This window comes from Nematostella vectensis, chromosome 14 (genome assembly GCF_932526225.1).
Source record: "Nematostella vectensis chromosome 14, jaNemVect1.1, whole genome shotgun sequence".
NCBI classification, from domain to species: domain Eukaryota; kingdom Metazoa; phylum Cnidaria; class Anthozoa; order Actiniaria; family Edwardsiidae; genus Nematostella; species Nematostella vectensis.
Genome location: NC_064047.1, coordinates 1,349,776 through 1,362,442, shown reverse-complemented (window position 1 = coordinate 1,362,442; position 12,667 = coordinate 1,349,776). Strand labels below are relative to the sequence as shown.

General features: G+C 41.2%; 2 protein-coding genes across 4 annotated transcripts; one reads left to right on the top strand and one right to left on the bottom strand.

Annotated features, from left to right (window-relative positions):
• Positions 1–93: 93 nt before the first annotated feature.
• On the top strand, positions 94–7,445 carry LOC5512797 (centrosomal protein of 57 kDa). Of its 2 annotated transcripts, none has more exons than XM_032382286.2 (9): positions 94–275; positions 749–914; positions 1,096–1,275; positions 1,609–1,850; positions 3,638–3,715; positions 4,093–4,173; positions 4,869–4,955; positions 5,671–5,876; positions 6,466–7,445. In XM_032382286.2, the coding sequence occupies exons 1-9, from the start codon at positions 255–257 to the stop codon at positions 6,863–6,865; spliced, it is 1,461 nt and encodes a 486-aa protein (XP_032238177.2). In that variant the 5' UTR covers positions 94–254; the 3' UTR covers positions 6,866–7,445. The 2 variants fall into 2 exon arrangements, with proteins under 2 accessions (XP_032238177.2, XP_001633110.3); XM_001633060.3 differs by having other exon boundaries at positions 4,087–4,173.
• Positions 7,446–7,497: 52 nt separating this feature from the next.
• LOC5512796 (prolactin-releasing peptide receptor) lies at positions 7,498–10,366 on the bottom strand. Of its 2 annotated transcripts, XM_032382288.2 has the most exons (3): positions 10,274–10,366; positions 9,639–10,064; positions 7,498–8,979 (listed from the first exon to the last, which is right to left on the bottom strand). In XM_032382288.2, the coding sequence occupies exons 2-3, from the start codon at positions 9,984–9,986 to the stop codon at positions 8,257–8,259; spliced, it is 1,071 nt and encodes a 356-aa protein (XP_032238179.2). In that variant the 5' UTR covers positions 9,987–10,064; positions 10,274–10,366; the 3' UTR covers positions 7,498–8,256. The 2 variants fall into 2 exon arrangements, with proteins under 2 accessions (XP_032238179.2, XP_001633147.2); XM_001633097.3 differs by lacking the exon at positions 10,274–10,366 and having other exon boundaries at positions 9,639–10,187.
• Positions 10,367–12,667: the final 2,301 nt, after the last annotated feature.

The following is a 12,667-nucleotide window of genomic DNA, read 5'->3' as shown; positions in this document are numbered from 1 at the left end:
ATCACTGTAAACACAAACGTAGGAAAGGCAAAATTGTAATCATTTCCCAGAATGCCTTGAGCTTTTTTCATTTTTCATAAAGGTCAGCGGGGTTGCCCAAAGAAAACGGACATTTTGACGGCGCCCAAAGGAAGTCGAAAGTGATAAAGTCGTTCAACAATTTGATCGGATTTTAACAAATTATATAATTTTGTCTGGATAATCTTGAGCCATACCACACTAGGAGTAGTTTTTATTTAAATTGAGATCTTCAGATGGAGGATCGAGATGTTGGGGTGAGTAGAAAATGCCTAATAAAGACGTCGGCGTCTTCTCGATTCCATGTCAACAACAATGGCCTGGTTATTGTTTAGCATTGTCCAAGACCATCAAATATGCCGAAAAATCCTGACCAGGATTTATTAGCTATTCTTATCCAATCCTGGCTAATTGCAAGTAGAGTGCTCACTTTTATCGTGAAAATCCTTCCCAGATTTGATTGTAAAATTTGTTTATGTTTACACAAAGAAGTCGAAGTTGAAATCTTGGATTTCTATGCCTGTGCAATCAAGCTGAGCATCGTTTCTTTGCAAAATATTTTCTCGGTCAATTACCACGGGATTGCTAACTTGGTTGACCGGCAAGTCCTTTTGAAGTATTAATTTAACTTGTTTTTGTCGCTATAGAAATGTTTAACCTAAAAATATTAGGTTAGTAGCTTGAAAGTTTCCTCCTATCAACGTTCAAATTTTATTATTTTACTCATCAGCCAAATCCTTCAATCTTTGGCACATACTCTCCACATCGTAGTAGCATTCGGTCTGTAGCAAACAGCTCCATATCCTCCTACCAAGACTTCCCACGCACTACTGTCTATCGTTCCGAAGGCATGGCAACACCCAAGGGCCCAAATGTACCTCAGACAAACAGCAGAGGTACAGTAGTAAGTTTAAAGTGCAAACCTGATAACAAACCATACTGTACTGTAGTGTCTATTCTCTTTCAGACTACTTTTGTTTTCTTGTGTTTTTTTTTTTTTTTCATGCCACACTGTACTGAGCTTAAAATCTTATCACTTTCTTTAACTAAAAGCTGTCAAATGGATTACTTTAACAGCTGTGATCTCAGCTCTAAAAGGCCTGCAAGAGAAAATTCGCAAGCTAGAACTCGAGAGGACAGATGCAGAGGACAACTTAAAGCGCCTTGCCGCAGAGTCTAAGCACTATAAAGAGGTGCTGCAGAAGGAGCAGACCGTGCGCTCAGTCAATACTGGTGTCATCAGCAAGCAAAATGAAGGTATAACACTCCGTACCCACAAACCTCTGCCCAAATCTTGTCAGGACTCAATTTCCTGCTCTTTCCTGCTGATAGTACCTGAGTTAACCTCAAATAATTTTGAATGAGCAGGTAATTGGGAGTGAATACCCCTAGGTAACTTACCTGGTTTTTCTCACCAGTATATATAAGTTTGCAAGAAAATCAAAATCAAGCTCTGCTTGTGGGTGTTTCTACCACATCTCCCAGTCTTTTCTTTTTCCTTTTTTTTTTTCGTTTCCTTTTTCCTGTGTGTTTTACCTTCTTTGATATTAAAATTAACTGGTTTTGTTCTAACTGTCTATTTTCAAACAGCCTTGCAGGATGATCTCCACGCTGCAGAAGCCAGATGTAACTTACTGGAGAAACAGCTGGACTATATGCGGAAGATGGTTCACTCAGCTGAGCATGACCGCGACACAGCAGTTCAGCGGTCTGCTGTCCTCGCCCAGCAGATAACACAGCAATCTGCTGAAGAGATCAAAGGGCAGCTTGGGAAACTTACTGGACTCGAACGAGAACACATGAAGTTGACAGCATCACATTCGCTAGCAGAGGTGAGTGCCAGGCATTAGGTATCAGACAAGATCAACTTTCCAATTTTCAAACTTATGGTACAGTTTACTGATAGTTGTTAGATATGGGAAAAGGCAGGAGAGAAATGGCTACCACAGCTTTACAATTACTAGTGATTTTAGAAGTTTAAAAATGTATAGCAGGACCTTAGTCTCTAGAGTTTGGTTGTTATATTAATTCCCATCATCCCCCATGTCCCAGTTACAGGCCAGCTCTCCACTACATTTAACAAATTTCTCATCGTTTTCTGTGGTATATACTCTTTAATACACCACATTGTTATATGGCTACGATAGTACGTGCGCTGTGATTGGCTAATTGGTAGTCGTGACATGCCCTTATTGCCCGTCTCTGAGGGCATTACGGAATTCCGTCTTTCACAATTTTCTGTTTTTTTAATTTTTTCCATCTTCAAACTGCAAAATGAGCAACAGCGAACATTCAAGTAGCAAATTCCAACACCCAGAAGAAGCACAAATGGTTGGTTGACGGGCCGTCTTTTTCCGTATCTGGAGCGGGACATTTTGTGAGCTTTTTGTGTTGTTTTGTTCGGGTTGCACGAATTTCACTAAAACAAAATCGACCAAAAAACCAAAGCAACAACAACAAAAAAAAAATGGGAATGGACGAGCACTATGAGTCGGAGTTTTATTCTCATGAAGATGAAAATTTTGACAAAAAGAAAAACAATAAGATTACGAGTCAGCGAGCGTCACCGATAGCCAAGAAATACATCGGATAAACAAAGGCAAATGAATAAATAACAAGGGGTGTAAAGGCCCAGATAAGTTTCTTGAAGATAAAAGTACTACCTGTTATTTGTAAATGCATTATTTTCATCATATAATAAAGCAGCACAAAGCAATTGGCCTTTTCATTGTACTTCAGAAGTTTGTTCTCTACGTACCGTGGGTTTTTTGAACTAAACAGTCCATTCATGCCATGAAGACTGACATCTGAGCTTTTTTTGTTGTTTGGATCAACTTCATCTATGATAAAACCTGTAGCTTCCAAAAAGTGCAAATAGAAAGAAAATAGCCCGAAAAGTCGTCCAATTACTTGCTCTTGAGTCTTTTCACTCATTTACATTTTTGATTTGGCAGCGCGCGAGTGTTTCTTGTTTTCCCGCCTTTTTTATATCGATCCATAAGCTAATCAATATTCGTGCGAAAGCGAAATTTGACTTGTTTTCTTGTCATTTTTATTTTAAAAAGCCATATAATAAACAACTTACTAACCTCGAACGTTCGGTCATACCGGGAAATATCAAACTGAGGCTTTGGCGTATCGACCGAGGCTTTGCGAGGTCAGTTTGATATAAGCCTCAGCCTCAGTTTGATATTTCCCGGCATGACCTCACTCTCGGTTAGTAAGTATATAATATTTGTCACCTCATGATCAAAATGTTGTGGAGTCACAAGGCGCGTAGAAATTTGAAAACTTCAAAACCCGGCAGTCTTCGTTACTCTCAGTGTCCTTTTGTAAGGATGGAAAATATTTACTAGAAAAGATTGAGAACCAAATTTCGCAAATTTGAATCAATGTTTTTTGTCTCTTTCGCTTCAAGTAAACCTGCAAAGATTGTGTGAATGACAAATCCTGTGGTATGTCCTCTCATTTACTATAGCTAACAACCATTAAAAAAGCGAGACTACACCCACAAATGTTGTAGAAACAATTTTACAGTAAGTTGATATTTGGCTGGTGAATACTCTGTACCAGGCTGCATCATGCTGATACAGTGTAAGTCATGTTTTTTTAACCCTAGGGTAAAATTCGTGATCTTGAAGAGAGATTAAGAGATGAAGCTCATCACAGAAAACTTCTGGAAGACAGAACAGCTCAGGTGAAAATTCCCCCATAAGTATTTTTTTCTCACTGTGGCTGTGGTAACTGTAAAAGAAATTAAAAGTTGCAAACGTTGTTATAAAATCTTGCTTTCACACACAAATTCAACAGGACTGCCAAAATCTGGAAAACAGATCATTGTGTTTACTTGAGATGGATGATTACAGTATTATGTTCCAATGTAATTCTAGTGCACTGAACTATATAGTGCAGTTTGTGTGGCAGTGAAGGGATTACAGTGAATGTGACTTGTGTGACACTGTATTGCGTGACATAATAACATGTTACAAGTTGTGTGGTGCAGATTGTGTGACACTGTATTGCGTGACATGATTACATGTTCATGGAGTTCTGATGTTTCGCCATCAGCTACAGACTGCAGCAGAAACCAATAGAATTATGATGACAGCTTTGACCCCGCCTTCACCCAAACACAAAAAGAAGAAGAAAAAAAAGGTTAGGCTGTTGATTATTGGCAAATATTCACCTTACCGAAAGCTTTTATAATTATGCTATGTTGCGTTTACATCTGGTTACATTTGTCAGCATAACAAGGTTCGAGAACGAGGCAGCGATATGCCTATTAGTGCCAAAGCAGGCCTCAAAAATTTGGGGGCACAGTCACGCCCCTACTGGTCATTTCCTTATAATTTTTAAAAATATTTGGGGGGGGGCACGTGCCCCCAGTGCCCCACCCCCTGCTACGGCCATGCCTATGCATAGTGTAGAAAAGTGTCTTTAACTATATTCCGCATTAAACTAGCTTGAACTAAGGGATGATTTAAAGTATTAAAGCCGCATTGTCAACAGTTTACTTCCTGAGGTCCGACGGAAACCTCAACCGTTAAAAGACAAAAGAATCTATTAGAATCTATTAACAGGCCATCCGCTCTAAATTATCAATCACATCCTCAAAGAAACTTCCAATAGACACACTGCTTTCAATATTTTAAAATATTTTTCGCGTTTTCCGTTAAAAATCATCGGATATTGTTAGGTAATCGACCGGAGGTAAACTGGTGACAATGCGGCTTCAAGAGAAAGTATAGAGGGTAAATTTGCGCACCACAGTACATGGTCCTGCGTCTTGTTTTCTATGAAAACGCTTTTGACTTCAAGTACATAGGATCAAGTATACCTTGTGTCTGCAGTTAAAAGCCAAGCCCATCAGACGTCCACCAGAGCCCCAGGGCCACTACCGACTCAATCTGGGAACAATACCCTTTGTTGTTGGCAAGGTAAATGATACAGGACATAGATAACTGGGTAGTATAACTAGAAAGACTGCAAACACGATGTAGAATAACTAAGATGATCTGTGTAGGTGTTTTATGCCGACGAATGCCTAACGGTCGAAACGTCAGCGCAACTCCTCTGTTTCAAAGAGGCGTTCAACATACTTTTTTAACTTTGCGTTGATTTTAAGATGATAAGGTAGTCTGGTTTATTTTGCTAAAATTATGCACCAGTCAATTGAAACCACGGCACCCCGACCCCCGGGACATAGCGGGGAACATAACATTCATGTGGTGTTAAATGCTTGTAACTTTTCCGGCTACCGGGGCCTGTGACGCTATTAAAACCCACGGGATACATGTTCCCGGTGTTTTCCGATAATGTCCCTCTATCGAAAGCCAAATCCCCTGCATGCCCGCGTTACCTCCCCGATATGTCCCGGGGATCGGGGGGCCCGGCTGTCGATTGACTGGTGCATTCTAGTTTTTATTTCGTTCCCTCTAGAAAAATCGACTTGCGTGGTTTATCTTTAACTGTCGGGAAACATAGTGAACTAAACGAATTTAGTCAACCTTGCTTTAAAAACTACTTTATTCTACTGCGGAAGTATTATAAGACGATCTATAGATAACGATATTTTCCAAAATGATAAGATATGTCAATGTTCAACAACGCCTGGATCGGCCGCTGATAACATACGTCATTTCCTCTTCCCAGTCCGCAAGCAAGTCGCACTCGGTCGGCGCCAACATCCAACAAGCCTTGCATTTACTCAAAGGACACAACCCGCCCCTCTGTGATGCAGTCTCCCGCGTCCAGCGTCAACACAGGCGGCCCGCAAGTGTCACCAGCTCAAGTGACTCGGACTCGGGCCTCGAGGAGTTACTTCACGGTTTGCAGGATGAATTTGGTCACATGAGCTTGTAAGTACTTGATTCTGCGCGCTTGCTTTATATTCCCGCTTAAACCACAGGAAGCCCAATTACCTTTTATGGTACAATTTGTGGGGTAGAAAATAGTATTGTGGGTTACTGACCGAAGGCAGTAGAAAGGGACATACGCCCGACCCCATAAAAATTTTCCCACCAGACCTACAAGAGGCTATTTTTTTCAAGCATATTTTTTATAACATTGCGCCAATCTTCCTCTTACAAATTCCGCGCGCATTCGCTACTGTTGTTACTAGCAAAGTCTAAGCGGAGAAGTGAGGCGCGGAACGGTTCCTTTTGCGCCCCTCTAACTCCTCAGTAAGTACTCACGTTTCTAAGAGTGTTCGCAAGCCCATATACTTCTACGCTTCTTCTTTTTTTTTTTTTTTTTTTTTTTTTTTTTTGTCCCAGTGTCCCGTATTCAAGAGTTTCTGGGTTTTGGGGGTGTGTAGTCGTAGACAACATATGGAAAAAGCATAATATTAAATGACCAACTTTTTAACAATCGTGCACACCTTGAACCCCTTTAGGTACGCGCCTGTCTCCAGCTTTTGATCTGTAACATATGTTTATTATTTTCCAGTGAGCACCAAGAACTTGTTAGGCAAATTAACGACACTCTCGAACCCCGTCTACGCGAAGACCTAGAACGAGAACTAGAGCAACTCGTCGCAAAAATGGAAGCAAAGGGAGAGCAAATCGCTATGGTCAAACGGCAACAGACAAAACACAACGCTCCACAGAAACGATTACAGGCTCGACCGCGGTCAGCGGTTAGACCCAAAAGTACAAGCGCGGTCATTCCATCACATGGCGGACAAGTGGAAATTATCACGACAGTCAAGACAAAAGGCGCGAAAACGGAGGTCGGAAATCGGATAGAGAGTCGGCCAGGTGTTAAGGCTAACGAGAAACGCAAAGTTTTACAAGGAATGAAGAATTTACAGAGTTCACTAACAAAGGATGATTTACATTGGGACTAAAAGTTAACTGCGAGGAAGGTGGTTAATGACTTCACGTAAATCGACGGTCGTGGCCCAAAACGTCACAAACTTGAAGAGGGCTTAAGCGACGGCGACGACTCCTGTGACAACAAAAACGGAAAGCAGCTTATCAATTCTGAAATAGCATCATTGAAATAGTAGAAGATTTAAATCAGAAACAATTGGAAAGAGACTAAAATAATTATGTCTACAGTGCCGGCGATCACACCAATGCCTTGGAACCGGCAAACGGCTGAAAATTATCAGAACGCAATTTCACGTTCTGCTATTTAATTCCAAATACAATTCTATTGTTTTCTCTCGTCGCCCGTGATATCGTCGTCGTTGCTTAATGTCCCTAAAAAATAATTTCAAGTCACAAGTTGTTCTCTTGTGTTGCGACCAACCAGAAGCGTGAGGCTAATAACTCGTCTCCAGTCTCTCACTCATCACTCCAAGTAAGGGACTGGGGACGAAGCAACTAGTATTGTAACGCGCATTGTGAAATGTTTTCTGTATCACATTCTCCATACATCTTTAGTGACATATTTTATCAATAAAATATATATTTTACGATTCATCTATATTATCTGTAATAGCTACCAAACTGTTTTGTGGTCAAAAAAAGCCGAAAAATAGTAATCTGCGCAGGCATCCTTAGTGTCAGTCTGAAATACCCGGTGGTCATTGATATATGGTTCATATAGTTATGGTTAGGCTTACGGACACTAATAGTGAACCATAAATAAATGGGCTACCGAAATACCCCCAGCAAACGTGGGCGGCCCAAGAGACTACCTAAAAAAGATCTACAGCAAAACTTCGAATCCCCCGTTATTAGCTAGCAGTGAGATATTCCACAAGTCAAGTACTACCCTAAAGCAAGATTAACGTTATGCTTGGAGACAGCGGTGTTTGCGGGCTAAGTGACTCTGGATCCACGGCATGAATTAACTCTGCTTCTAACTCCTCCCCACTTTATCTTTCATTTGCCATGTTCAAATTATAGCTTATGTTCCTTTTCCGCCGGAAAAGCTTACAACGTCTCATCCTCAAAATGTACGACTTTTTTTTCCCTGTACATACATCACATCCTTGTGTTTGTTTTCTTTCCCGTGTTCTTGCGTCCATGACCGGAAACAAGGGGGAGAGGGGGGGTTCTAGTGGATTGTTTGTACCTTTAACTCCCCTTTTATGACCATTTTCGTACCCCACCCCAACCCGTCCATTTAGAGTCTGGATCCGCCATTGATATGTCCATGATATGTCCATCAACAATGTTTAACTTTTAGCTTGCCGTCTTTCCTATTGCATATATCTTGCATATATCACACATGTTTATTTCCACGTCGCAATGCCAGCATATTCCCATTCCTCTTTTTTCTCACTGTTCATGTCACAGAGGAGCTTACCTTTACCCTCATTGCGCACTCTTCAGTTGTCTTGTCTTGATTATGCGACTCTTGATCGAGTCTTACGGCCTTTGCTTCAGGTACAGTCGGTAATCCCCGCGTCTGGCCACTCGAAAAGGTCGTCGGAACAACAGTGCTCTTCATGCGCCTTAGCGCACGCCATCCGGTCAAGCACATGTCTCTCAGTTCCTGTCTGAACTCAAGGTTCAGGACAAAGTGCACTGAAGGGTTTATAGTGGTGTGTAGGACCAACGCACAGTACATCACTACACTCTGAGTAGTAAAGGGCCTAAGAAACATCCTATTTCTCGCTACTTCTACTACGTTCATTACCAGGAAAGGCATCACACAAATAACATAGGCCCAGACTTCGACAACCAAGATACGAACAGCGCGGGAGTTACGTTTGGCGCGGTTGCGCGTGACGATGGACCTATGACGAGGTTCAACCGACGAATCCTGCCTCAACTTCTTGATAACGAGGCAGTACGCGATGATGAACAAGACCATCGGGATAAACTGCGAAAGTAGCAACATGAGAGCGAGGATCACTAGTGCCAGTTCTTCTTTGGCTTGGAAAATGCACAGGTAACCTCCGTTTGGACCTGGAACGAGGTTAATGAAAAGAACGCTGACCCCACTGAGCATAACGCAGGCGCCCCAGACGACGATGATGTGGATGATTGATTGGCGTGCGGTAACCTGGAGACGGAAAGCAATCAATTTAGATGAAGTAGAGCTTGCGACTAAGCTTCTCGTAAGGTCAAGCTTGCTAAGAAATAAGAATTAGGATAAATGGCCAAGGCGAATCCAAAAATGTCAAATGTTTGAAAGAATTGTATTGCTAGACCAGTTAACTTTGAATGAATTTCTCATATCTGATATTCGTCTTCTCGTGATCATAAAGTTGCGGAATCACTATTAGATAAAACGAAAGATAAAAATAAAACATCTGCTTTTTTAAAACATCGATCAGCCTCGGGTAAAAGAAACTATAATATTGATTGGAAACATCAAAATGGTCTTTTAGTACTAATGAAATTTAGCGCAAATGCAATTAGGAAAACACATCTTTCACTCGACTTCCGCGTGAACTTCACATAGACGATTACTACCTCACCTTAGGTTGTCTTACGCAGCCTTATGTTAATTACGTTAACCTCAACTTAACCTTACGTAACCTGCGTTTCCTTTTCTTTGCCTCACCTCACCTCACGTCACCTTACCCCACCTCTCCTCGCCTCACGTCACCTTACCCCACCTCACCTCACCTCGCCTCACCTCGCCTCGTCTCACCTCTCCTCACCTCACGCTATCCCCCCACCCCCCCCCCCCCGACCTTAACTCTCCACTCTCCTTACCTGTTTTCGTAGTGGGTGCACAATCAGCCGATATCTTTTAAAGCTCAGCGCTCCCAGCGTCAAAAGACTCGCTCCGTAAGCTGTGAAAAATAACAAGTACATCCCACGACAGCCAGCCTGCCCTCCAACAGGCCAAGTCTTTTTTGAGGCGTAAACCAAGTAGACTGGGACATACACAAGAACTTTGAGCAAGTCGCTTGCTGAGAGGTTTAGGTTATAGATGTTCGTGACGTTATGGAAGCGCTTTTTTGTCACTATGACTAGGACAAGAAGAAGATTCCCTATAGCACTAAGGACGACGATTGAAGACATCCATACATTTCGCACAACTGCCATCGCATCTGTCATTTTTTCATTCTTGGATTAGCTAAGTCACTCTTCAGTCGACGGCTGTGTTAAAGCAAAACGCCTTTTTGCTTTTTTTGCCTGTGGGTAAACGAATTGGGTTATTATACACAGTAAACGAGTGTTTAATAAACTGAAGTCGCAGTATAACACAAAGATAAGAGCTGTCCTTTCTTGCACACCAACATAGGGTCATAAACGAGGATAAAAAAAAATAGGTGTTCTGAACGTGCTGGAAGTGCTAACACAAGGATTGTCCTTAAATATACACAAAAAGATAGTAAACTTACAGGACTGCGTGGGGCTTAATAAATGACAAATAGCGACTGGAAGTTCCGACTCTGGTCGTGATAGTCCCACCTACGGTATAAAGCTTTGTTCCGCTATCGCGCGTATTTTATAGGCAGCGATTTTCATTATATAATATTGATGTTTTTAAAAAAATCTGATTACAGGCTCGATTCTTACAATTAAACAGGAATTAATACAGAGCCTCAAGTGGTACTTCATAGGCTCGGTTCCTGTTATTTATCTTCCTCTTCTGGCTATCGTTTGAATATGTTTTCTCATTTGCCTTTTTCTAATGAAAGTTATTGTTTTAAAACGGTATTAGCGTCGATAAGGTTAACGACACTACCAAAGGCGATAATAATCAAACGCAAGGTAATGGTAGTAAACTTTATTAGGTAAGCCTCAGGAACTTTTGCTAGAATCTTCTTTATACGACCGCCACTTTAGGCCCTAATGACTGTCCATGGCTGCTTATTGTTCTCCACTTTACCTCCTCTTCTCGCACCGTTCTGCCCATATCGACTTGCCCATTTTTTGCATCCAATCTAATAAGAAATATGGTGGTCCAGAAAGCAAAGTTACCTATTAAAATTCGATTGACAAATAGATCTCAATTTCGCTTTCGTCTGCCTTCTAATCAATATACAGATGACGCCACAGCGTGCCCATGACCAAATCCTTGAACAATCAAATAACTATCCAAGTTTATCTAATATGGCCTTATATCTGTTAAAGGCTATGTAATATGGTCATTTCATGTAATGTGGGTAAGAAAGGATTGAAACGTTTTGGTACAGGTTGTCTTTTATTGATTAAATTTAAAATATATTAAATAGATTATAGAGATAAGGCAACATTATTCATGTTTAGTCTTCATCGTGGAAAATTAGCTCTCTTCTGCTTGTTATACTTTGTTAGAGTCAACTAAAACATTACGTCTAGTTGCTTCTCTCTCATATCTCGTCGCATTTTCTTAGTACAAGCCTGCGAGTACCCGCCTATCAATTTTTATTTACTATTTTTGCCCACAGTTGAAATACCTGCCATTTGGTTGCGGGCAGTGGAGAACATTATTACAGTCCTTGATTTCACGCACACTTCCTGTTCTGGTACCTTTTCGATCGGTACTTTTCAAACGATCCTTTTCGCGCCAAATGGCGAAAAACGTGACTGGAATAATCTTACTAATCATCCGTCTCCTTTCGGTACAACAAACGTTTTTCTTTCACCCTACGGTGTTGCGAACACGTGTCTGGAAATCTATTTTACTAATAATCCTGTTGTTATCAAAGAGACCCTTTCGGCCTTTTTATCGTTCTTGCCTAAACATCTAAACGACCACGCTAACACCTGTTTCCTGGGTGGAGTAAAAATAGGTTTAGGATCGAGGGATTTTAGTGGCCTGTGGATTTCCTCAATAGATTTCCTATAGAGTTGAGATGACGAAATGTATTATCCTTTATCATGCCATTGTGATTTTTGTGTTAATCGTCCAATAAATGATAAGTTTTTTTATCGCCTGACGGGTAATCAATAAGTTCAATAGCATCACGCCAACACAGACCATCTAGTTTTTCTACAGTTTGCCTTTAGTCTTTCTAGTCATACCATCTAAATTTTTTTATAGCTTGTCTGTAGTCTTTATAGTCATACCAGTCATACCATTTAGTTTTCAGGGGAGGATCCAGAAGTTTGGAAAAGGGGGGGGGCGAATCGAAAGTTTCAAGAAAGGGGGGCCGGACTTATTTTTCTTCCGGGGTCCCCTCGGCCCCCCTAGATCCGCTCCTGATTCAAACGTTGTGTGTTATTGACAGTTTTAATTTTAGTGACTCAAACGCATCCCCACTGTTTTATTGACAATTTTCCGCCCCCTTTGTTTGTTTTAATTCAATTAATATGGCAAACAGATGTTGAAATAAGCAGATTTTGTTTGATGTTTTGATGATTGCTAAAAAGCCCCCTCGCATTAGATTCTAGAGGGAAGGGAATATTACGGGTATTTTTTTCAAGCAAATAGGAACAATTGCTTTATATAATTGTTCTCTCATGTTTCCTGTTGATGATAAACGGAGATTGAAAACACAGATTATTAGACGCAAAGGATGGTCGCACCTGAAAATGTGGCGCGCGCTTCGCGTCTGACCACCAGCCTCGGTAGACGTTATCTTTGAATCGCTTTTTTTCTTTCTTTTTTCTTTTTTTTTTACACTGGCGATTCGAAGAAGCCGCAACAGATGCACCAAAGATTGCATAAAAATCGTGTAAACCGACCTCTAGTCTGTGGAGAAAGAGGTGGGTCGGAGCGTGGTTTTCGCGGCCGGTTTTTTTGCTAGAGTACCAGGATGCAATGGGTGATTTGCTGCAACTAGTACTTAGTCTCCCTACAACTTGTA